General features: G+C 39.3%; 1 protein-coding gene across 1 annotated transcript in view; it reads right to left on the bottom strand.

The window, feature by feature from the left end:
* Nucleotides 1-27,566, bottom strand: part of carmil2 (capping protein regulator and myosin 1 linker 2) — a 64,788-nt gene that overhangs the window by 12,989 nt on the left and 24,233 nt on the right. The window contains exons 29-33 of the mRNA XM_031753530.2: nt 26,438-26,527; nt 26,269-26,335; nt 21,896-22,431; nt 7,171-7,274; nt 90-948 (exon numbers count right to left, since the gene is read on the bottom strand). Coding sequence (XP_031609390.2) covers nt 90-948; nt 7,171-7,274; nt 21,896-22,431; nt 26,269-26,335; nt 26,438-26,527 — 1,656 coding nt within the window. The remainder of the gene's footprint in view (nt 1-89; nt 949-7,170; nt 7,275-21,895; nt 22,432-26,268; nt 26,336-26,437; nt 26,528-27,566) is intronic.

Raw genomic sequence — 27,566 nt, 5'->3', positions numbered from 1 at the left:
ACATTAGCTTTTTTCGAAACCTTGGTTCCCATCGAGATTCATCTCATAATTTATTGTTATTATGATGTCCCAGGTATCACAAGACTGACCTTAGTGGGTGTATCCTTTTCATCAGTCTCTAATCCCGTCAACAGTATGAGACTTTGGCTCTTTCCCTCTCTCAGTGCCCTCTTGGTTACTTTTAGTCTCCTCTCTCCATATGGAGTCCCTACCAGCTGCTTGTCCTGCCCAGTCAGAGTGCGAGTGACTACAGGACTGAGCATGCGAGCTGGCAAGACAGGAGCTGCCTCTTCCTCCAGATTGGAAAGTACAGTAGTCGTGAGATCAGGGCTTGTTGTGATGGTGGGATACAAGGGAGTGGTCTCACTGGGTGGCATCGTCATGGTTAACGTCTGGGCAGGCGATCTCTTTTCCCGCACATCGCCTGCAAGATGATGGCTGGTGGCGGGGATTCCTTCTGTGGTGGTGGCATCATTAGAAATGTTAGCATCCTCCACTGACCTTGCCCCTCTCTCCTTCTCTCTCTCCTTGTCCCTCTCCCTCTCCCTTTCTTTGGCCTCACGGAGGGGTCGAATGAGGTCTGCAATGGAGGTCCTTTTGACCTTCACACCTTCTCCTCCTCCTCCCTCTCCCCCACTTGCCTTGGTGGCTCGGGCAACTCGAGCCCTCTTGAAGGCAAAGAAGTCACCAAACTTTTTCTTGATATTTTTGGTGGGAAGTGTGGTGGTGGTGGTGACGGAAGAAAAGGTGGATGGAATGGAGGTAGAGAGGGGTGGAACATCAGTGGACGTGAAGGACATGTCAGTGGATGCATAGGGTGAAGTGAGAGTGGTGGTAGAGGAGGTGATAATGTCAGACGTAGAGGACAAGAGGGTTGAGACTGAGGGGGTGGAGCTTGACTCTGGGGGAGTGGCTTGGGCAGGGTTTGACTCCTCCCACTGGCCTTTTCTGCAGCAGGAAAACAGCAGAAAGAGCAACAGACAAGAAGAGACATTCAGTACTACAACTACTGGTACAGGACCAAAGACATGCTGAGCTCAGGCACACAGCTAACATGCATGCAAACATCACACAGGGCAAAAACAGCTCCTAAATGACTGACAGATTGACAAAAAACCTGGAAGCTACACCTGGACTTCTATGTAATATGCTTAAAATTTGCTTCACCCATTGGTTAAATATATACATATATTAGTCTAATCAGGGTTCTGGTCCTGAGTGGATATGGGCCCGGTCAGGTCTATGTAGTTTTGTCTTTACTTTACAATTCAACAGCAGCAGGTGAAGGGAGATTTAGCTTAGCATAGAGAAAATGAAGGATTCTAACACCAAAGGGGAAGACATTTGTTTGAGTTTCACACCTGCTTCACCAACATAGCATGTTGTTGTCAACACAGCAACAGAGCTGTTTTGACCTGGTGCCGCTAATGTTCAACTGAAAAGCCTGGGTTTGAGTCCATCCCAGATCATGTCCTGTGTATTATTCCAGCTTGCTCTCTTCCGACTTTTCTGTCTGCCGTGTAAAACCTAAAAACTGCTGTTCTGACATGGCAATTCTGGTGTAATAGCTCTTATATGTTCTTAATTCAACCATGAAACAGCTGATTCTTACATTCACTGGAAGAGTCGATTTTTCAATCACAGATGTTTACATTAAGCCTGGGTAATAATTAAAATGTAAATCACACACACTGAGTGGTCAGGAATCAGGCTGGGTCAATCTGAGAGATATGATCTGTGTGTAATGCAGGCAGGAGGTGTGTTTATTTTAAAGGTAGAAAACCAAAAGGGATGGAGTGCTGAGCATCGCCTTGTCTGGACTGTGTTCTGTACATTTAGCATTCTCACTGGAAACTTGTAGGAAATATGACGGGTAAAGATTCATGTATTATTAATATGTCTACATTTCTCAGTTGCCAGTTAAATCTCTGGTACATTCTGATAATAGAGAGTAATAAACACATTCATGAAAAAAACTGAATGATATTAAAATAGGAATGCCATTGTGCTTAAAAAGGTGTTCCAAAATGCTCTAGTGAGAGTACTGACAGAAATTTGCAAAACAGTTATATTTTTCCCCATATTATTATCCATAAATCCGTATTATCCCCATATTATTATCTCTACATCCAGAATAGAATTTGAAATCCCTTATCATAACTAAGCACTAAGGACCCAGTCCTATTATAGACCTCATCCTCAAACTCCTCTACTGTGGTAACAGCTTTGGTTTCAGACACCCTCTCTTCTTTAACATTAAGCTTATAGTTGGGGCTGGATCATATGACCCTTAACCATGAACCATGAACTTGCAGTTATGCTGTAAAATAAACAAGCACGGGACTTCCCAAGATGCACTGAGAAGCACTGAAAATATGTTTCTGACCAAAAATGTCCAAAAATGTCTATTGTTACTATAGCAACCATACTCCAAGTATCCCCTGGAGAGGCTGACATATAATACTACTACTAATATTAATTATAGTTACAGTAGTTATAGCATATACAGTAATTAAGGTAGCATGTAAACTCAGGGCTTGAGTTTTGTATGTGGTAACAATGCACATTACACAGTGTAATAGTTACACCCTTAATATCTGCACATCCTCTAAAGTGAAAACAACAAAGTTTTACTGTTTACAGTTTGGAGTACAATGTCAATTACACGGTCCAAAGACTTGCAGTTAGTGGGGTTAGGTTTATTGGTAATTCTAAATTGCCCATAGGTGTGAATGTGAGTGCAAATGGTTGTCTGTCTCTATGTGTTAGGCCTGCGAAAGACTGGCGGCCTGTCCAGGGTGTACCCTGCCTTTTGCCCTATGGTAGCTGGGATAGGCTCCAGGCCCCCTGTGACCCTGATAAGGATAAGCAAAAGAGAATGATGGATGGATATAATATATTGTATTATTAAATATAATTGAGTCTGTCACTGTGACCACATAATTTCCTTAGGGATTAATAAAGTACTCTGATCCTAATGTGACACAAAATAAAAACTTGCATGTGTACATGTTGATTCAGCTGCCAGAGCTTTAACAGCATGTCACAGTCTCCTTCAGTGAATAGAGCTGCCTCAGATGTTACCATGTTTAAGAGGAAAGTTTGGATTAGAGGATATTTAGAGAATTGCATCCTGACTTAAGACCAGAATGGGCTCTAGTTACTATAGGAAAATATCAGTAGATAACTTGTAGGCAGTCTTGATTCACAGATATAGAACCCCAACATTTCTGATGGTATACCCCAGGGGTGTCGAACTCCAGGCCTTGAGGGCTGGTGTCCTGCAGGTTTTAGATATCACCCTGGGTCAACACGCCTGAATCAAATAATTAGTTCATTACCAGGCTTCTGGAGAACTTTGAGACATGTTGAGGAGGTATTTTAGCCATTTAAATCAGCTGTCTTGGATCAAGGACACATCCAAAACCTGCAGGACACCGGCCCTCAAGGCCTGGAGTTCGACACCTGTGGTATACCCTAAAGACATATCTCCATTTGAAGGGAAGACTGGAGTGGGGGGTGAGATCATCATTGTCCCCTCTTTCATAAGGAGTGCCACCATACAAATTAGTATGATAAGGCTGACTTGCACAGCAGAGTACAGTACAGAAAGGATAATGTTTTGTTTTAATTGTCTTTGTTTATCCAGTTTTATTTCACTCAATTAAGTGTGGATGAGTTGCTGTCCAACATTTAGTCCCTATTCTCATCTCCACACTGATGCTTTTCCTTTTCTCGCTGCCTCCTAACATGCTTTACCCCTCTCCTCTTCGTTATAGCCAACATTAGCAAAGTTTCCACTGACACCCTGTTGCCAGCAGCATTAGAGGCAGTCGCTGTTAACCTGGGGCCCAACTGATCCACACTGGTGCAGTGGTAAGCACCATTGTTTCAGCAAGAAGGTTCCTTGTCTGAATCTCCTGATCTCTGGAGCTTTTCTGTGTGGCACTAACTGGTAAATCTAAATTGTCTGTGGGCAGATAAAGTGTAGCACCATATGACTATGATTAAATATGCCTAGGCGCCTTGAATAGTCTGTATATTACCAAAGCACAAACCTGTAGTCATGACATCACATTTAACAGCTGTTGAGAACACAGCCTCACTACAACCACTTCAGCAAATGAACGCTGAACATCAGAAAGAAATGTCAGCGGTCTGTGAACAGAATTTAAAAACACTAACACTAAAAAAAGAATCAGTGGATGGCTGAAGAAAGAGCACCACCATCCCTGTATACAGATAGGGGACTCGCCCTTTACATAACCTGTCATGCCATTGCCCCACACCAGTTATATTAAAAAACAAAGACAGTGAAATACAGTTGAAAGCCCCGGATGTCATGATCTGAGTTGATTGTGTTGTTTTCTTTCCAAAACTCCATCCCCTTAGAGACTGTGTCTGCTCCCAGACCACCAAAAATGAGCAAAAAACATTAAAAAATCACAAAGAAAGAACAATATTATCAACAACTGCACCAAAAAGTAAAACAGTGAAATGTGGATTACACCCCCCGGGTCATTCGAACCATCAGAAACCTCCAAGCACAGGCCGAGGGGGCGGTGTGAAAGCAATCTTTCACTCCAGCTTATTAACCAACCAAAGACCCAGAAAGTTTTATTTCATTTAAAAGACCAACGCTCAGCCTTATCAACCCTAGCTGGATAACTTAAACCTGGAAAACTTATTTGCTGTTATCTATCGTCCACCTGGGCCTTACTCAGAGTCAGTGGGTCTATCTGATCTCTTAGACTTTTTATCTCATTTAGTGCTCATCTATAAAATAATTATTGTGGGTGATTTTAATATCCAAGTAGACCTAAAAATGACAGCCTCAACACAACATTTAATCCATTATTAGACTTAATTTGATTCTCTCAAAATGTAAAATAAACCCACCCCCACTTTAATCACAGTCTAGATCTTGTTCTGACATATGGTATGGGAACAGAACATTTAACAGTATTCCCTGAAAACCATCTTTTGAGCTTTTGAGCCAAGCATTCCCTTAACCCTAACCTTATCTGGTAATGCCAGATGGTTGCCCTCTCTGAGCCTGGGTCTGCTGGAGGTTTCTTCCTGTTAAAAGGGAGTTTTTCCTTCCCACAAGTACTTGCTCATAGGGGGTCGTCCGATTGCTGGGGTTTCTCTTTATTATTGTAGGGTCTTTACCTTACAATACAAAGCGCCTTGAGGCCACTGTTATTAGGATTTGGTGCTATAGTAATCAAAGTGAACTGTATTGATTTGTTTTCCTTGCCTCCTTAGTGTTCCTTTGTGTCAAGTTTCTGAGAATATATTTAGAAAGTTACTTCCTGTTTTACTTTGTTAGGTCATATATTTGTCTTTGCAGGTGTCAGTTACACGAGTTTCATTTCACAAAAATATATCTGAATGAGATCTGATACAATCCTCATGACTGGGTTAAGACAATGTCATCAAAATATGGATGTTGGATGAAATGTGCTTAACTAGGGATCAAAATGGTCCAAGGCAGAGATGCCTGTCATTGAATTCTAATCATGTGTGCTTACACTATGACCTCTGTCATTACTGCCAGTGTTCGTATGGGAGTCAGATGAATATTTTCTGTGTTACAACATTGTAATTATATGTAATCTCTGTAGTAGAACAAAATCTCTACTGAGTCAGGTTTGAGAATATCAACAGATGAAAAATAAACAGCCATAGTTCCCTGCCTTGGCATTCAAAGGGAGTTTTTTCCTCTTTTCTCTTTTCTGACAGGTTGTCCTCACACTTATTGTCTCTAGAATTTAAATACAAATTATCTAATCAAAACAATTGCAAAAGACATAGTTTGATGATATTGTGAAGTGGAGGCGATCATGGAAGGTATAGTCCTGAAAACGCTTTAAAAACATTCGACTTTGTGATGTTATGACAACACTGTGTGCATTGGGTGCCTAGCGTGAGTAATAGGGAAAATAACAACGTTGGCAACATTAGTCCAAGCTCAAGGAGTAGCACTTAATGCAGACTAAAGAGCCGTTAGGGTGCAGCTTATAACATTTATGGGGTCACTGATCATCTGTACCAGCCAGCTATATGACTTAGGAATAAATGACCTAGAATGTCAATATAGAGAATTTAAAGATTTGGAGAATACAGTTTACAGTCTGTTTAATACTAATTTTCTTGTTGAAATTTGCTGACTGAAAAAACAACACAATAAGGAAAACTGTCATAAAGCTAATAACCTCAGGTTGTCATAATAACCTTTATTTAATCTCCTCCTTATCCTTTCATTCAGCTCCAGAAAACTGTGTGTACACCTCAGGTCATCACATGTGGTGTCTGGTATTTTTCATGTACAAATATTGTGTGTGTGGAAAGTTGTGTGTGTATAGGCATGGTTGTATGTTTGTATCTGACTCAGGTCAATTTATTTATGTATTTATTTATGTATTTAATTATATATAAGGAACCCCATAGGCGTCCACAGTAGTGGTTGCTAGTCTTCCTGGGGTCCAAGTCATCAAGTATAATCTAATAAAACATTACACAAGAAAGTAGATGCAAAGATGTCCACATGATTTGGCTCTTGCATCCACAGTAAGGTTTTACAATTGTAAAAATATCAGCATGCAAATATCAATAACATTAAGGCACAATACACACGAATCAAAAACAGGTCACAGCATTGCCGTCTTACAATATTTACAATAATTCAAAACTGTGTAAATGGGCTTTTAAATGGTTTTTTTGTTATTACGAATAGTAGCTAGTTCTCTAATTGCATAAATCAGTTTGTTCCACTTAAAAGATGATCTGAATATAACAGAGTGTTTCAAAAATTTAGTTTTGGCTCGAGGAATTACTAAATTGCAGTTTGTTAAAAATCTTGTAGCATAATTGTGTATTTCATCTGGTGCTCACTTGACTTTCTTTGATCTCTACTCATTTATCCTGATCATCATCATCATCATAATTCCAGCTGAACACTGCATTTTGGTAATAGCCAAATTAACATTGTTGACCGTAAAACAGAATTTAAACAAATATTTCAGCAATAGTAAATTTCAACTACTTGACAGTATACGATATACTGCTGAAAATCAAGTGGTTCAAATTTAAGTTCAAGTTAATAATTCGTGAAGAGTAATGCATTTCTTCTGCGTGTGTGTGTGTGTGTGTGTTAGGTCAACTCACAGTGCATAGTCAGGGATGATTTTTTTGGTGAAGAACTCCTCCACTCCTTCATCCACTCTGCCCATCTCCTCACTAGCTTCATTCTCCACCTTTGACACCGCCTCCTGTAAGAAATACAATATAATGTACAGTATGCAAACCATGCATTGTGTGTAGCTGTGCTTGCATTTTCCTTCTCCTGTCTCACACACACCAATTTAATACTGCAAACCATGCCAGCATTGATTGGTACCTTACACCAAATACAAATTCAAATCAAATCAAATTGTCAGAAAAGTATAGCCAACTAAAACATATCTCTGTCCTGAGACCTTTTAAGCATTTGGTGATGGGTTAATTTAAAAAAAAAAGACTGACTGAATGTTCTGCTGTTTTCTAGTTCATGGTGGACATGGTGGTGTACTTGTTAGCGTAGTTGCCTCTTGGTTCAAACCTTCATGTTGGCTGGGGCATTCCTCTGTGCAGTTTGCATGTCATCACTTCCCTGGAAACCCTCTGGATACTCTAAGTTTCTCTTACAGTCCAGTAATATGCAGGACAGGCCTGCGTGACACTGGACTGTGGGTCACTGGGTTGTGATTCTAAATTGAACATTAGTATTGATGTGAGTGTGTGTGGGAGAGCTTCACAAGTAGTGGACTGAGGCTGCTGTCCAAGTATCAGGCCACTCCTGAACCATAGGCAACATGAGAAGCATCTTTACCTGGGGTTGACTTAGAAATCAAGCTGCTAGAGTGTGGAATAAGAGTGGAGAGGCACCAAATCCAAGATGTTTTAAGTTCAGTGTAACATTTCCAAAGCCTACGATGATTTGGAGTGCCATGTTGTCTGCTGGTGTTGGTGGTGGTTGGTCAATACTGTTTTTATATCCAAAATCAACACAGCTATCTACCAGGATATTTAGACCACTTCATGCTCCCATCTGCTGACAAGCTTTATGGACATACTGATTTCCAGCAGGGCTTGCCATCTGTCAACGGTGCTGACTTTCTGTGGAATTAATATAGACTATATAAAAGCTTACATTTTGAATTAAATGACAAAAAGAACCCCAAACAAACAAACACTAGAAACAATGAAAATCGAATGTATTTCCTTTTGTGTAATTTTGCTGCTTTTATCAGTTTTCAGCCTTTTGGCTAAGATCAAGAGCTCTTATCACTGTAATATCTGATAGGCGCCAATTCGAGGGCAGCGTATTAAATACTTGTTCTGTTTACTCCACGCATCAACCCGGTATTGTTGAAATCCTGGAAACACTGCCCAATTTCCACAATTTCACTGTACATACAGTTTGACAATCAAGAGCTATTCTACTCTTTAAATTATTTTTTTAAATCTTCAGTTTTCTGATCCCATAAACCAATCAGATCATCACCTGTTTGTTTCAAAGTCTTGCTAAAGGGTGATGTGAATTTATCTGGAGTATGATGGAGCCAGACTGAGAAATGCTGTTCATTGTGAGCCACATGTTAGAGATTTGTTCATTGTGCATTGTCATGTAGGTGACCATGTACTGTATTTACCACAATGTCATATGTCAATCAATGGTTTTCTTCTCTCTGATAGAAGTCGTATCAAAAAATCGCCTCAAAATTGAGTTAAATTAAACTCAGTACCAACCGGACTCCTTTGTCATTGCTATTAGTCACTAAATTTCATTGACATGTCAATTCTACGTCCCGTATTGCTACTTTTCTTTTCCTGTGTGCAGGTCCCTGAATTCGTATCATGTCCTAGTCCCTTCTTTCTTTTTTATTCACCTTTTAACTCTCCATTCATTTCTTACCTGGTCATTCAAGTAAAAGAGTATAATTTTGCTGCAAAGAGCTTCTGTTCCTCCTACTTTGATATTCTTACTGTAATATTGTTATAAGGATTATAAAGTTAAATCCTACCATGTTGTATGAAATGAAAGTACTGTGTCTTAAAGAAACATTCAGTAAATTAGCACACTGCTGTAAGTTCCCCATCCTATTTAACAGTCTTGAAATGCATTCTTTTAATTTCCCACATATTCTAACTTTGATACAGTTCATGTAGTCTTGATTAAAATACAACTATGGAATCACTGTGCATTCCTATTGTAATCTAACATGACTATTCACTCCACACATTTCAGCTATTGTGTTGAGTTTTGAAATAGACCGTTCTTACATTTGCTGTGAACTGTGCAATAACAAGCTGCACTTCAGGACAGCTCAAATTCTAACTGGGTCAAGCCCACTCTGCAGAAAAAAAATACTTAGAATAGTAGGATTGCAGCAGTGTTAAAACAAAGTCTTTTTCTAATCCCTTCCATATTGAAAATTTAATTTAACATTGTTCTTACTGTACATTGCACATGTGGCAGCACATAGCAAAGGATTACCTTATAAAAAATACACTCCCATTAGTTATGCTGCAAGAGTACAACAGAAAAGCAGCTGGATTTCAATGAAATATTTTTTAGAGCTACATGCTGCACTGTTACAGTCGAAGCATAATTCACTGCCTAATAACAAAGCTGAAAAGCAGCATTTTGGCTAATAGTAGCTTAATGCAGTGCAGGGGTGTGTCCAGAGGGAGAACATGGGGTGGCACACCCCCACCCAAAAAGAGCATGGACATGTAATGGTAAACCAGTTTCTGCTCATTTGTCTTTGCACCCTCCTTTCACCATTTGTGAATAATGGCTCTCACTGTGGTTGGCTGGAGTCCCACAACTTTAGAAATGGTTTTATAAACTTTTCATGACTGAGAGATCTCCACTACTTTGTTTTCATTTGCTCCTGAATTTCCTTCAATCGCAGCATCAAGTCTGACTTTTGAGGATCTTTTGGTCTACTCCACTTTGTCAGGCAGGTCCTATTTCACCTTCATTTAGAAACTGCGTTTTGTGTTTCCTTATGTTAACTTTGTCTAATATTTACATTTCTTTGATGATCTGAAACATTTAAGTGTGACAAACACTTTTCACACCACGGTATAATGTGCTTTACAGAGCATAATAAAATAGTTCAGAATCAAAAAGAAAAGTAAACATAATTTAAAAAATGGCATAAAATTTGGACAATAGGTATAAACACTATGGCAAGTAAGATAAATAAGTCAAATTAAAATAAATTAGTCCACAATACAAATAAATACAGAAGACACCAAGAGCACTTAGAGAGTCCAACTCTCTCCAACGATAAAGGGATATAACAAAACTTTAATGTTTTATGATGTTCAACCTATGACCTTGAAGCATTACATACTAAAATGGTGTATTTTATTATCTTTATCTATATGAGTGGAGCAGAACTGGCTGTAAAGCTGTAAAAACTCGAGATTTTAAGATACTGTCATGGTCCTGGGTCTTGGTCTTTGACCCAGTATTTTGAGTTTGTTCTTGTCTTGTGATTCTTTGTTTTGAAATTAAGGGTTTTTCATTAGTTTTCTGTATTAGTTAATCTTGAGCTCTGTTTGTCCCAGCACCTCTGAGTTTTCATTATTTCTATTTCTAATTTTGATTTCTTGATATTATTATGTGAGTGCCCTCATGTTGTATTATCCTTTCTGTCTCCAGTCATATCCCCATATCTGTCATGTCTCTCTGTATTCTGTCTCTGTCTCTGTTCCCTGTCTGGTCAAATTAATACGTCTGTAGTCCTGTCCCTGTGTTCTTTCCCTTCCTGTTCCCATGTTCATCCCTCTGTTCCGTCCCTTTGTCCAGTCAGTCACGTCTCCATGTCTCAGTGTCAAGTTCATGTCTTAAACTGAGTCTCATTGTGTGTTACTTCTTGTTTTATATTGATAGTCTCTTGTCTCATGTGTGTGATGTTCAGTTTTTCTAATTATAATTCTGTTCAGCTGTGTTCCCTAGGTGTGTCCATTATCCTTAAATAACCTTCTGTGTATATACAGTCTGCATCTCGCTCTGTTCGTTGTCGCGTACTCCCTCATCGTAGGTGAAGTTGAATGTGTGATTTTGTCGAAATTTATGGCATTATTGTGATGTCGTAGGGAGTCGCATTGAAAAAATAAAAAGTGTGTAATACAGCTCTCGTCATGCTCTTTCATATGATATATTACTCAATATGGTTTTTGAAGGACAACTTTGACTTTGGGCATTAACAATGAAGATGAAAGTCAAATGATCAACCAACCTGGGTACTCGTGTCCCCCAAAGTGCATTGTTGTGAAGTTTGAAGACAATCTATAAAAATTTGTGGTTTTTACTGATTTTGGCATTTGGTGTGACCTTGACCCTATTTACGGGGAAAATAAAGAAACAGAGTGGAAATAAAAACTGTTGTTTTTTTTTAAAGCTGAGTTTGCTAACTTCCCTTCCTCTACACAGCTGTGAGGCTCAAACAGATAATGTCCACTTTCCTATTGTAATGAGGAACAGTTAACTAGGAATAGCTAGGATCATCTGACCTAAGAAATGATTTTGTTTTTTAACTTTTGCAACACCTTGGGCTACTTTTTAGCTGTAATCCTATCACCGGAGGTCAGCTTTCCACGTGAAGATGCAAGTAGTAGGAGTGATGAAGGTAGTGAAGGTGAATGAGTTTAAACAAGTGGACAAGCAACGGACAGTGGACAGGAGAAGTGAAGAGGAGAGTGCAGGCAGGGTAGCGTGAGCGGAGACAAGTGTCAGGGGTGATTTGTGAGAGAAAGATAGTAGCAAGAGTGAAAGGTAATGTTCACATGCTATGATATATTGCTTGGAGACAGTGGCACTAACAAAAAGACAGCAGGCATATCTGGAGGTGGCAGAGGTGAAGATGCTTAAGTATTCATTGGGAGTGACCAGGAGAGACGGGATTACAAATGAGTACATCAGAAGGACAGCTCAGGTTGAGCAATTTGGAGACAAAGGCACAGCTGAGATGGACTGGACATGTGTAGAAGAGGGATAGTGGCTATACTGGACTAAGGATATTGAATATAGAGCTATCAGTCAGGAGCAAAAAAAGAGCATCTGTGTGTTAACTAAGAGCAATACCAGGCAAGAACTAGGTCCTGGATAACACAGCGTTCAAAGTCGTTTATAAGGTAAGATAGAATAGAATAGAATTCAACTTTATTGTCATTGCACATGTCACAGGTACAGGGCAATGAAATGCAGTTTGCATCCATCCAGAAAGTGCTTTAGCCGTTATATAGATATATTACAATATATATTAGCAATAATAGAGATGTGTAAGTATATTACAGAAATGGGTCTATTATGGTATGTTATAATGTACACAGTGTGAAGTATGTTATGAATATTCTATAACTATAAGTATGTACAGGCTGTAGTGAGTACAAGCTATGTACTCAAGATGTGGTGAGTTCACTAACTCACTTATACCCATTTATAGAACTTATCTTCTTCTATGTACATTATACTGTTTAAAACTTGTATTGTTTGCACTTTGTAATTGTGATTACATTTGTCTAAGAGTGCACCATGTACATATGGTTAAACGTAGGTTGTTGTGCACCCTATAACGGTGTCCCACTATATAGATTTAATAATTAAATCTATAAACTATTAGAAAAATTTAATCTATTAGGACTTTCTTTTGCAGAACTGTCTTTAGTTTAAGTGGTTGTGTCTTGGGTATGTTTGTCTATAACCTCTCTCTGGTGGACAAAGTTTATCTGTGAAACTGTGATGGCATGAATGTACACCACTTCATCATAGTTTATTATTTTTATAAAATTTTAAAGTGAGGTCAAAGTAGATTGCCCTTACAGCCCTTATGCTTCCCAACACTGCACCTACATAGTAACAACAGTCATCGTAAACAACAGCAAAGCCATTTTCATGCCATATTCTCTAGAGCAAAACTGTTCATGTGAGTCTCTTAGTGATAAATATGTGTGGAAATAGAGATTATGGAGAAGTCTGTGCATAAATAAATGGACTCGTACTTATATTTCATGCTTCTAATCCTACTGAGCACTCAAAGTGCGTTTCCAACTACATCCCATTAACCTATTCTCACATACATTCACACAGCAACTCTCACCCACACTCAACAATGGACACATTATTAAAAGGAAAACCTTTTACAGACTGAATTTCAAAAATGATTAAGGTTAAGTAGAAAAGGGTTGAGTTGTCAACATGGTAGCTGTATTCACCAAACGATGCCCAAACTACAAACTAATTCGAAATTGTGAGCCTACAATTATGCCTGGAATAATATATAAGCGTTCCAAAGCCAGTACAAAGGAAGGTTTTCCTGGGCAAAAGTTGTATTTATCTCTATACATTTTTTCTTATCAGCCGGAGAAAAATAATGATCCTTTCTTTCATTTGTTGCCACTTCTTTTAAGCCACCTGTCTCATTGTACTCCCTGCTAGCATGGTACTCTCATGGTACACTGCCACAAAAGCTCTTTCTCTCTCGCTCTCTTTTACACACAGTTTATTCCAAACCTCTCGAGTGGGCTCTTTTTTACCTCCAAATTCCCTCCTTGCTTTATTTGATAGGTGCATTTCAGTGGATAATATGCACCTGACAATAATAATATGATAATACAGATTTTCCAAAAATCTGTATTATCATTTATCATTACCACTCTTGTCCTAAATCACTTTGCCACCTTCCCTGTCATGATCCGGGGGAATGGCTGGAAAATTCCATCAGTCTTCTGAGTTTCCTTGGTCTCCACCCCTGGACGGAGCCATCATCTCTCCTGTAGTCCCGCACACCTGGAGCTGGTCCTCAGGTTGAGGATTTAAGCTCCACGCAGACTCTCCTTCACCGCCACTTCGTCAACTACCTCAAGTTGGTAATCTGCTCCAAGTTCCATGCTCGTCTCTTGTTTTTCGTTTACCTTGTTTTCCTGTGCCACAGTTCACCTGGACCTTCCACGCCAGTTTCCTTCAGCTCCAGTTCTTCCATGTCTCACCATCTCGAATGCAGTGGAACTCAGGTCAGCCAGCCTTTACCATTACTCAACTGGATTCCCACCGCCTCTCCCTCAAAGCCAAACTCCACCCTGGCTACAAGTGGAGTTGTAGCCAGAAGGACGCTTCTCCAAGCGTCCTTCACTCCACCATCATCCTAACCCCGTTCTCCTCTTTTCTCAGACGTGCCCGCTTTGCTTCAGTTGATCCTGTAAATTTCCAGTTTTTCCTTATTGACCCACGCCACCCACGCCATGCTCCTGTCTAATCCATGTCTCACTTTGCCACGTACTAGTCTCTGCTTTTTCAGTAAACACTGTAAACAATTCTTGCCATCTCTGCTGTGGTTCTCTGCGTTTGAGTCCAGTTTTGCTATCGGCCTATGGCCGCGTTGTGACATTTCTGGATCAACTGGCATGCTTCTACCTCTCTGCTACCTACAGTTAAGCCCAAAATTATTCATACCCTATGCAAAAATTGCTAATTCCATATTTTTGTCTGTGAAAAGAAGGACTGAGAAAACTTTGGTTTCAATCCATTTTAGTTATGGCAGATTACAAACCAATACACCAAATCTGGTTTCTTTGCTGTTGACTTAAAGGTTACATAATCAACATTTTAGGTTTTTATGCATGTCCATAATTATTCATACCCCATGATTAATAGTCAGTTGCATAGCCTTTGTTTGCAATGACAGCTTGCAAACGCTTTCGGTAGTTGCTGATCAGGTTTCTGCAGACTTCAGCAGGGATTTTTGCCCATTCCTCTTTTGCAAAGGTCTCCAAGTCATTGAGGTTAGAAGGTCTTCTTGCTGAAACTCGTGTCTTAAGCTCCCTCCACAGATTTTTGATCGGGTTCAGGTCTGGGCTCTGGCTTGGCCACTCCAAAACAGTCACATTATTGTCCTTTAACCATTTCTTGACTACTTTCGCTGTGTGCTTAGGATCATTGTCCTGCTGGAAGATCCACTGCTGCCCCAGATCAAGTTTTTCTGCTGACTGCTTGATGTTTTCCTCCAATATCTCCATGTACTGTTCCCTTTTCATGATGCCATTCACTTTGATTAGATTGCCAGGCCCACTGGCAGAGAAACATCCCAAAGCATAATGCTTCCACCACCATGCTTGACTGTTGGGACTGTGTTCTTCGGTTGGAACGCTTCACCTTTCCTTCTCCAAACGAAGGCCACATCCCTGTGGCCAAAAAGCTCCATTTTGTCTCATCAGACCACAGCATCGACAACCAAAAGCTTGCATCCTTGTCGATATGTGCTTTTGCAAAACTAGTCTGGCTTTTACATGCCTAGGCTGGAGGAGTGGAGTCTTCCTTGGCCGGCATCCACGGAGGCCCTCATTGTGCAATGTGCGTTGGAGTGTCTGCCTTGATAGAGTCACTTAAGTTTTCAGGATAGCTTTGGTGGTGATCCGAGGATTATTGCTGACCTGTCTCACAACTTTTCTTGACAATCTTGATGTCAACTTTGGTTTCCGCCACGCCCTTGAGATTCTCTACAGTGTGGAACTTCTTGAACTTGGTGATAATGCTCTGTACCGTAGCCACTGGCACTTGAAATTGCTTTCCTATAGCTTTATAGCCTTTACCATCCTTGTGTGCATTCACAATGCGCGACCGAAGGTCTTCACTCAGTTCCTTCTTCTTCGCCATGTCAATGGTTTGACTGTTGACCATGAAGTGAGAATGAATGCACACAGTCACTGAATTTATTTCAGTTTATGACATAACAGGGTGCAAAAGGGATTGCATAAGGGTAGTGGGTTATAGGTTTGGCATTAATAATGATGACCCCTACTTTTGACACCCAACAATAGCTTAAACTCCATGATCATTCTATGATCATACAGGGTATGAATAATTATGGACATGCATAAAACCTAAAATGTTGATTATGTAACCTTTAAGTCAACAGCAAAGAAACCAGATTTGATGTATTGGTTTGTAATCTGCCATAACTAAAATGGATTGAAACCAAAGTTTTCTCAGTCCATCTTTTCATAGACAAAAATATGAAATTAGCAATTTTTGCATAGGGTATGAATAATTTTGGGCTTAACTGTATATACAGTACAGTGGGAGGTTTTCCATGTGCCAGATCCTTCTATGCCTTGTGTCCTAGCCATCTGTTATCATACTTACTTGAAAACAATTATCTTCATAAAAATAACTTAATAACGCCCATTGTTATGGAGACAGTACTTGCATTGATACAATTTGTCTCCAAGACAAACACACTAGTAGGACATTGGTAGTAAAACCTGGTAGGACTTGGTATTAACCCCCAGTTATTTGCCTTCAAGGACTGACCTCAGGCGCCATCATGGATGATGGGGACCTAGGGTGTAAGCAGCAATGATGCTGTCAATAGTGGGTATAATGGACAGGACCTCATTATGGCTCCTGAATAGATTTTGGAACTGTGTCACTTCTTCATGGTTTAATAAGTGTTTTATGCTGAATCACTTGAGCGTGATGATATTGAGAACCTGTGTAAGACAGATGCTTTTAGCTGCACAAAGAGATTTTGTTATGCAACAAAAATAGCTTTTTTTACTAACAGCATCAGTTCATTATTCTGAGACAGATGGTGTATCAAAATCATAATCCTAAAATAAAAATACTTTACTATACGTGCTGCCACAAATATAAAATTTGTCAAAGGCAAGAAAGACAATATAATATCAAATGCATGTCCTGTATCTGTAAATAGCCAAGCCTATCCCCACAGGCTCAAGATGACAATTCTACAAAAACTGTCTGACAGAATACAGAAAACAAATTTCTGTAAGAAAACAGTCAAACCGAATAGCAGCACATCGTTTCCCATTAAAATTATACTGATATTACAGTAAACAGTGTGTACTGGGCAATATTTACTCTTTTCTATAAAATACTGCAATATACTGTGGATAGCATTGCATTCTGGGAATGATGTTAGCATCAACAGCAGAGAGGCCCCTCAAATACAAAACCTTAGGCCTCAGTTCCACAGGCCTAGAGACTGGTTGGTGACTCCCTGGCAACCTGCGGTCACTAGGGAAAAATGCTTGTTCCCTAATTGATTGACAAATGGCTGCTCAAGCTTGCTGACAGTCACTGAGTAAAATCAATTCCAAAGAGATAGATAGAGATTGTAAAGAGCCCGTCTTGGAAGACAAAATATTTTGACTGACTTAGAATAGAATAACTTACAAAATGGACTTAACTGCTAGTTTGGGGTCATAATGAATGGCGCATCAAGCTTATCAAGAAAGTGTTCACTGTGGTTACAACATAAGGGAGTCAATTACCATTTTCCCACAGGTTTTGGGCACTTCCGTTTTTGTCTTTGCTTTTCAGACCCAGAAGTTAGGTCCACCTTTTATACCTGTTATGGTCCACAAATATATTGCAGATATGTGAGGAGAAGGAACTCAAAAGTCTTCTCCTAACACTTCACTCTGAGAATACAGGCTTGTGGTTCCTACACTTTCCAGAACAAGAATGGGAGGCAGAGCTATCAGAACCTATTCTGTTGAACCAGCTCCTGGTTTGGAATCAAGACACAAGACATGCTCTCTACTTTAAAGATTAGGCTTAAAACGTTTGGTAAAGGTTATAGTTATAGGATATAACTATATCCTATAGGCTTGGCTGGACCAGGATGTTTCAGGTAATCTTGAAACATCGTCAGGTATGCTGCTACACACACACACACACACATACACACATACACACATATATATAGATAGAAAGATAGATTTTTATGTTTTTTATTTTTGCTAACTTTTCAGAAAATTTTTGCCACCTCTTAGCAAACTGGCATATGTTACACTGCATATTAGGAGAGCTTTTCAACTACTTTATCTCTATTTTTCTTAACCACTTCAAATAGCTGGAAGAAGACTCTTTTGTTATCCAAAAAGTCTTTTTCTATTTAATCTCAGACTACTGTAAATTCCAGGCAATTCATTGGAATCAGCTGAAATTCCACTGAATGAATGAATTAAATAGCATGTGCTACGTTTTCAAAATAAATACTGGCTAACTGATTTATTTTTTATTATTGTGTTAATGTGTGCAAATTAAAGAATTAGAAATAAATTACTAAACATAAAGACAACAGGATTCATTATCCAGGTGTAAAAGATCTGGGAAAAACCAGATCTTCTACTAACACAAAATAAACAACTGACAAAACAGTTTAAGTACAAAGTCAGTAAAAGTTACTTTGGAGAGTCAAGGCAAATTAGTGATTAATTATATTACTATTAAAAAATGACTATAAAAATCTGACTAATAAACAAAAGAAATGGGGAGAGTTATATGGACAGTGAACAACAACAACACAAAACACTCTCAGATCTGGACATAATGTTTTTGACACACTGGCTGCCCTAACTGTTCTCACTGTGACTGGATTGAGACGAAAAATCAAGATTTACTTTGTAGCATTACTGTAGTTTTTTTTTTTTTTTTTTTTTTTTTACAGTACCTGATTAAATTGGTTCAGCCTGGTTGGAGGGAAAAGTTTAAAAACTTTCAGCTTTAACACCATTTTGAGCCATCTGATCACAATATTTTGGTGACCTTTAATTTTTGATGTGTGAATTAAGACAAAAACAAAAAAACTGGCCCAAACGGGGCCACAATGAGAATATATTTTATTTTGTATGGCATCACCTGGGCATCCAGCACTACTCTGGGGAAGTATACAGTTTTTGGTTTTTTTTCACCAGAATATGTCTTCACTTACTCAGACATAAAGGACTGCCTCCAGGACTACCATCTGTCAACAGCAATATTGTCAAAATAAGAAGTCACAGAATGATGCTAAAAATACTTTTAATACGTTTTTAGGCTGAATTATTTAATTTTTATAATTAGGATGCACTCTAAAAAATAATTCAGAGGCTTAGTAAATATCACTATAAATATAAGTTAGATGAGCCTGATAAAATCTATGAATATCCTTTTAGTAATTATTTGAGTTTGATAAGTTGAAATAAATGTCTAAAATGTTAACGTATGTGTTTGTGTTAAATTAAGGTATTTATTTACATTTATCTCAGACAAAAAATTCAGCATGTGGTTCACAGAATACCTTCTTTGCATGTACTTAATACTTTTGTTTAAAATTGAATCAAAATATTTGAGAAATAGGTATCTATACTCATCAGTATCTTGTACTAAAATCATTAATTATTCAAATAGATATTAGTTGTTGTCAGCAACTACAACTGAAAAGTGTAAGTAAAACACGATAACGTCGAGTAATTGAGTACCATGAGCCTTTTTCATTGTTTTGTTCATTTTGTTTGTCTTTTTAGTGCTTGTTTATTTCGAGTTATTGCCATGTTTATGAAAATTAAATTTTCATTTGGAAAAATGTTTAACATGTGGTCATTTTTCATACATGTATTATGAAACACACAACTCCATATTAGTTTGTTTGGTTTTTTAGACTTAGACTACCAGGGAAATACAATAACATTCATATTTGAATGTTAGGGGGTGATTGTGGCTCAAGAGTTGGCAGTTCGTCTTGTAATCGGACGGTCACCTACTGGTGATGGTCATATTAAGTAAATGGAACAAAATTTTGTATTAACTGACCATCTATATTTCAGTTACATTGACCAAGCATGTTATTTACTCAATTTTTTCATGTTTGTGTAACAACTACAATTATTCATTTCAACTTAATATCTTTAAGCTGTAGTTATTCAATTGATCAAGTATATTGAACAGATTTGACTGGTTTCCAATCTACTCAATATTTTTAAGTGTAAAAGTGTTGCCTCAAAAATTTTAAGTAAATGTTAGTTTTAGTTTTTAGAGTGATACATCTCTGAACAGAGACCATCCAAAGCATCTAAAATGCTGCAGAGAGAGTACTAACAGAACACGTCACAGTCTACATTAGCTTCCTGTAAAAATAAGAATTCAAAATCCTTCTCCTCACATACTAAGCTCTTAATGACCAAGCTCCATCATACATTAAAGAGCTCATAGTACCACATTATCCCAACAGAGCACTTTGCTCTCAGAGTGCAGCCTTGTTTGTTGTTTCTAGCTTTGCAAAAGTAGAAAAGGAGATAGGGCCTTCAGATTTCCTCCTTCCTTTCCTTTCCTTCCTTTCCACTGTTTGTTTCCCAAAGCCTCCGTTTGGTTTGGGAGACAGACGACCTCGGTTTGGAAATTTCTGATAAAGAACAGGGATACCTCCAGTAACCCCTCAGTTAGACCTAAAGCTCTTCCAAGATGCACCGCGCATCTCTCCCCTACTCTTTTATCATCCACTCCTCATGCATGTGTACACTGCTGCATGTCACTAACTTTATATATTCTCTCTGCCATAGTTTGTGCTTCATCCTCTCTGCAGCTGCCCTGTCTCGAGTTGCCACCTGCTTCCTCACAGAGCATCATTGGATTTCATGCTGTTGTCTTGACCGTACTATGTTAAATTTTCTGTGATGGCGCTTTTGTCAAGGTGTGAATTGGTACTAAATAAATAACAGATTAATTATTGAAAATGCATAAAATGCAATTCTGTTGTTTATTCTTAAGAAAATACAAGAGCAATCCCATTTTGAAAAACTAGAAGACATTTGAGTGATTAAAAACAGATCCAGTGAATTTGTGATGTTTGCTATAACATTTTCCTGCAAATGACTAACTACTATAGATGACTGACTCATCAAGAGTCCAAGCTACCAAAATAACTAACAAACATGGCATCCACGTGATTGAAAACAGTGCCCAGTAACCACATAATGGACATAACTACAGAAACCTTTTATTCTTGCTTTTCAATTAGAAAATATCGCATCATGTTCAAGCCACTTAAGTCAGTTTTAGAATTACTAAAGCTGGTAAGCCGATACCAGTAATGACTAGTAGTTCTGCCAGCATCTGTTGAAATAAGCTGTCAATTAATCAGACTTTTAACTAGCTATCACATTGACTTGTACTCTGGGACCTGGCACACTAGATTGCTGGAGATGTCCAATCCACAGGTGTTGGACCAATTACATTTTTTTCTCCTTGGAATCTCTAACATTGTTCAGAGCTGCAATGCATGAGTAAAAATGGCTTTACAGAACCAATAATACTGTAAAAAAAAATCACCATTTTACAATGATATCTACAAAACAGCCCGTGTGCAGCTTCGTATAAAGTAAAAAAAAAAAAAAAAAGGAAGAAGACACAATTCATACAAATAAGGTCACACCAGATGAAGAGAATCCCCTTTTTTCTTTGCACTTAGTAACAGCACAGAGAAAGAGACCCCCACTAATGTGAAAACATGAATAATTGACTTTGTGAAAGCATTCCCAAGACACACACACACACCGAGTGACAGAGAGAGAGAGAGAGAGAGAGCATTGGGAACAACCCAGGGAACACCACTCCCAAAACGTATGTGCCTGTTCCACCACACACACTGTGCACAACTACGTGGGGGGAGAGAATGCAAAGATAAAGATGGCTACCATTATTACTACACCAGGACAGAAATTACAAGCATAAGCGCTAGACAGACAGACAGATAGACAGACAGATAGCTAGCTACATAGATACACAGATTCCCCCTCCTTCTCTCTATCCTCCTGATAATTCTCACCTTTTTGCTCCTGCATCCTGTTACGGTTATTTTCTACTGTGGCTGTATTTTATGACCATACATTCTAGGCCCTCATAAAGCCCATGCACTGTACACAGCCTATGTGTAAATAAAAAAGGGTAAGTTCTGCATTGAAATTCTTCTATATGTATGGCTCTGTATGCATCCTCACAGTATGTGTGTGCGTGCGTGTTCGTGTGCGCTGTCTTTGGCATGTGTGTTCTTACCTGAGGCCTGGAGGAAGGGGGTTGCGTATGTGTGCGTCGTGGCCTTGGTCGGGAGGCAGTGTAGTGCCTTAGAGTCTGTCCCTGGGTGGGTAGAGGCTCCATGGGAGAAACAGTGTATCCAGATCTGGGGAAGGGGCCTGGGCTGGGGCAGCAGCCAGGGAAGGGAGCCTCTCGCCTGTGTAAGCCTCCGCAGCCAGCTGCCTCCTCCGTTGGAGCTTGAGCGGAGGAGTAAAAGAGGGGGAGACTGGGAAGAGGAATAAACGATGCTCCTCTCGCTCCTGATACTGCTTCTGCAGCATCCGCTGCTACCACCTCCCCCTCCCTCCGCCTACTCCCCCTCTGTCCTGGGGGGGAGGGGGACGGGGAAGTAGAAGGGGAAAGGGTGGGGCTTGAGGCTGTGAGTGACAGTGATGTTGCTGTTGGTAACCAAGGCAGGCCACACCTTCCTCCTCCGTCTTTTTCTCCAGCACCTCCTCCCCACTCTCTCTCTGCTCCTCTGTCCCTGATCTGCTGCTCCCAGTCTGCATCCAGGAGACCTGAGAATGAAATAAAGCAAGTGATGAAAAACGACATTCAAAATGAGATGATGAAAGAGAAAAGGCTAAAAAGACTGGGTCCCCAGTACATGGAACAAACAAGCATTTGGTGGAATGTACTGTGTGTGCATGGGAATATCTAGGACAGGCAGGAAAGCATTAAGAAAAACCAACAAAAAAACACTCAAAAGTTTTATTCTGTCGAAAAAGTGATTTGAAACTGAAATTCTAACATTTGCTACTTAAAAAATGAAAAACAAGTTTAAAAAAATGAATCATTTTATTTTAAATCGGTTGCTTTCAGGCATTTTTTTTTTTTTTTTTTTTTTTTCAGTTTTAATTTTTCGCCTTTTTCAAATTAATTTTTTCAGTTTTAAACCCTTTTTTCATTTACAGGTAATTTTTTTCACTTTTAGACTTTTGACCCTGATTTTGTGTTGTGTGCGTGTATCAAGGGGGAGGGGAGGGGCGGAGACTAATGATTGACATGACGTGTTTCTTAAAAATTAAAAATGAGCATTTTGATTGAAGATGGCCACCGCTCCTCCACGGGATGATTCTGGCACCAGCCAACAGGTAAGAAATACGGTTTATGATTATCCTGTGATGGACTATATTGACAGGTGAATGCTTCTAACATACTGATATACAGTAAGGTGGGGGGAAAATTACTACAGCAACAAGGAATACTGTTATCTGATTGGCTGGTAGGTCGCTAACCCGCAAGAGTTATGAACTCCAGAGAAAAATCTAAGAATTCCGCGTTCATTTCTGTATATTACAGTAAAATCAGAATCCCACACCTTAATACAGCTTTAACCTTAATGTATATATGGAGTTCATAGCTCTTGCTATGAAGGAAAACAAATAATTTATTCAAAATAAAATCTTTCAGCTCCAAGGACAATGTAAATATTTCAGTGTCCTTTGAATTGTAAATTTAGGAATAACTTTTGGGTATAAAAATACCTTCTTTCTTACGCATGTGAGACATTCACAAAATCACACAGACAGTGGACGTCTGGATGTTCTCTTATCTTTGTGTGTGTCAGATTTTATTACTTTCAAAACTATCAAGCTACAGGACAATGGATGGTGTCAATGTGAGCTGAAATATCCTAACTCACCGCACTGTTTCCTACTTTCTTCCCTCATCATTTAGTTTCCAACAAGAGGAACTGAAAATGGTAATTATAAAACACCTAAATGTAAAAAAAGATTTGGTCGGGCCTCTTTTACAGTTAAAGGTCCACAGATTTGGAGCATTCTACCACCAGAAATGAAAACATTGACTGATTTTATTGGTTTTAATCCAAAGGAAAAATTATGACTCAAACAAAGGCAAATCTGTGATAACTGAAATGAGTCTACTGTCCTTCTTAACTGTTGTTCTTAAAAGTTTGCATCTGTATTGGTTGATGTTATGTTGTGTCTTAAAAATCTAACCAGGGACAAGGTCTGCAAATTAGCGGTTATTACCATTCTATGGTTTTATTTAAACGCAGCAATTTTAATATGTGTTGTCCCTGCTGCATAGATAAATAAATTCAAGAATGCAAATCGTCCTCTCCTCCATCTTCTCTCCATCTGATCTCTCCCGTGGTAAGAGTCACTGGTGTGAAAGTAAACAGGCTATGCTCCAATTAACCAAACAGTGCTGCATGTCTGCCACAGAATAGTTCAGCATGGCACAGGATACATGAAGAATACAGCATGATATGATGGAAGGGTACATGTACCTGAGCTCAGATGTAACACTGGGCAGTTTGTCACCAGATTACCCTTATACAGAATATGGCCGTGATACCATCAGAAAAGCATAGAATAGAATAGAATAGAATAGAATAGAATAGAATAGAATAGAATAGAATTGAATAGCCCTTAATTGTCATCGTACATGTACAATGAAAGTGTGGATGCTCCAGACCAGTTGTGCAGGAATTAGATATAAATAGTAAGACAGCAGGAATAAAAAAGAAACAAGTGAAAAGGCACACAATAGAGAACAGGTTGCAAAGTGCTTGGAAGTAATCATCACATAAATTAGATGCACCTCCATGGAGGGGGTGCTGGAGGTGTCGGGGGCCGGGACACTGAGAGTGCCCACTGATGAAGGTGCAAAAAGTGTTCCATGTTACCAGGCCTCTAGCACCCTTCCTTAGTCCAGGAGAGACTTACAGTGTGCCAGTACATGCCCAGCTATGGTGTCTCTGGTCCACCAAACCCTGGTTCACCTGGGGGCGTGCAGTGTGTGGAGATTAGGTGTTTAAATGGGGACATTCATAAATATCCTATAGTGCCTGTGGAAATTAAATACAGGGGCAAAACATACAGACTGAAGGCTGTGGACGCACCTCTTAATTCTGGGAACAGATTGGCCCGGGTTTAGCAGATTAATGGGGAAGTGTGCAGGGGTGCGTTCATAACCAGTAAAGAATTGCAATGTCTGTGCTGGGCTTAGTGGTGATGCAAGGTGGTCTGACACTGACTCTGGGCAAACCATGGGGTATCCTGAACCAGCCGGCCATTCCGAAAGCGCCCATTACCATTAATGGTCAGTCTGAAGTACTGCCCATTCTGTTCGGAACGGCGTCTACCACCCTCAGACTGGCAGGTTGATGGCGCGCTGAATAAAATGTTAAAGTCTGTGATTTGTAAGTCCATTCACAAGGACGGATGCAATTGGGATCGCTGTTTAGACCCTCTGTTGTTTGCAGTCTGGGAAGTGCCCCATGCCTTCAGGATTTTGTCCCTTTGAGTAGCTTTTCAGCAGGAAGCTGCAGGAGGTTTGAACCTAAATAAAGAAAACTGGGAGGACCCGAGAGCAAAGCTACACACATTGAGGAGCTTATCAACAGGCACTGTATATATAGTACTCTGCTAATGTCTTTATATTTTGCTTGTGGTTTGAACACAGGTTGTCCAGGCTTTCTGAAAGTTTGGACATTGGCTGTTTTTTTTTTCACTCAATTTCAGTCCAGTCTTTGTACCTAACCATCATAAACCCATACTTGGATAGAAGAAGCCCACAGTGAAACAGCATCAGTCATGGATGGGCCTCCAGAGCCTCGACCTCAACATTATTGAAGCAATGTGCGATCATCTTGATAGAGAATGGAACAAAAGGAAGCCACCATCCAATGAAGAGCTTTGTAATGTCCTTCAAGGTGCTTAGAGAACTATTCCTGAAGACTACTTAAGAAATTACAAGAAAGCTGCTGCAGAGGTCAGGCTGGGTTGAAGAATAAAGGTGATACCAGTAATTCATACTGGTAACTATCATACCAGTAACTGACTTTCAAGCTTGTTGTCTTTTCTTCCCCCATAAATTGTATTTCCATGTAGGCTTCAATAAATCACTGCACCTATATCCTATTTTTCTAATGAAATGTTATAAAATGAGTGGGCAGTCAAGACTTTTGCACAGTGCTCTCTATATATGACAATAATTGATAGTAGACATTTTGATTATATTGAAACAGAATATAAGAAGACTGTATGAGATTACAGAAAGTAGACTGTGATTTGAGCAAAACCAGATCATTTAAAGACACTAATTGTTTTTATCTATATTTAATATGATTTTTTTACACTGTAAAAAATTTATTTTATTTTGAATTGTGGTTAGAATAACTGTTTTTGCTCCACCTGTCTGGAAACAGCAGACACAGTGAGTGACTGGACAAATATAGAAGTTAAAACAGGTGAGTACAAATGACTAAATTAGATTTTGATTCTTTTGATGGTTCTTGCAGTTACCTCCACATGTACACTGAATGAGTTGAAGTGAGCAGAATCCAGATTCAGAGACTGGATCACACAATAGTTTTCACTTACTTTTAATTGAACAGGCGGGTCTCAGGCTCTTAGAGTAAAAACTATTTCTCCAAATTGCTGGACTGTACTGTGATGGAGAGAATATAATAAAATATTAGGAAAAATCGGAAAATTAAACAATTAGATTAAAAAAAGACAGTGGATGGATAGATAGGTGTGTGTTACTAACGTCATCAGTTGGGAAGTCACTCTCAACCACTTTGAGTTCTGGGATGTTGAGTCTCTGGGTATTGCATGTATTTTCTTTTATAAGACAATCCTGAATAATACAAGAAAACAATTATCCCCATGATTGCATATACCAAAGATATTTACATACAGCGCAGTACGATGCTTAAAGCATTCCATAGAAGATAAAATGAGTTATATTGCTGCTACTTATGTCATATAGAGTGCTATTAGGATTAAGCACTGAATTAGGTGTATTGTGTGAAATTTCTAAACTCTGTAAAGAAAGTTTTTTATATTAACCTTTCACTCTTATAAGACAGCAAGCATTTTACAAAAATGTTGAATTGTTCCTTAGTGCCAAAGGTTTCACTGATGGCTTGTAATATTGTGATTGATGTATATGAATAATAATACTGGGAAATAAAGTGTAAAAATATTGTACTGTATATAATATAATTAACACATACACTGATCAGCCTCACCATTAAAACTACCTGCCTTATATTCTGGAGGTCACCCTAATTCTGCCAAAACAGCTCAGACACAGTGGGGTGTATTCTCTGGACCTGGGACTTTGGCAGCTGATACTTTGGGTTCTGTAGGCTGCAGCATGCGCGCCCACAGATCAGGCCTGTTACAGAGTAATCTGTGGATGTGCAACGCCAACAATTCAGGCTACCTGTCCTGTCATTTAGTTAATTTTTTTTATGTGGTTTGGTCCTTTCTCCTGTTATCAGTGAGTGCTGTTGCCAAAAGCGGTTGTTTATCAGTATTTAGTGGGTGGTATGTGTTAAAGCAGTGGTTCCCAAAGGTTGGGGGGGTAGCAGAGCCTGCATAATGGACAGGTTTTTGACGGGGCTCCCACACAAACGCAAAGCAGAGGATGAAGCATCGCCAAATATGCTTCCAAACCAACTTCCTTCCAAGCCAAAGACTACAAAATATGATGACGCATATCTTGCCTTTGGCTTCACCTGCACGATGGCGGTGCCAAGGTGAGTGTCCCCGGCAGAATTTGGACAGCCCTGCGTCGGGAGCACGCGCTGTGCCGTCCGCACAGCGCGCGCTTGTTCCCAAACTTTTTTTTTTGTCCGGGCCTAGCAAAAAAAAGTTTGGGAACCATTGTG

This window comes from Oreochromis aureus, linkage group 7 (assembly GCF_013358895.1).
Source record: "Oreochromis aureus strain Israel breed Guangdong linkage group 7, ZZ_aureus, whole genome shotgun sequence".
Classification (NCBI taxonomy): Eukaryota; Metazoa; Chordata; class Actinopteri; order Cichliformes; family Cichlidae; genus Oreochromis; species Oreochromis aureus.
This window is presented reverse-complemented; position numbering and strand designations above follow the sequence as displayed.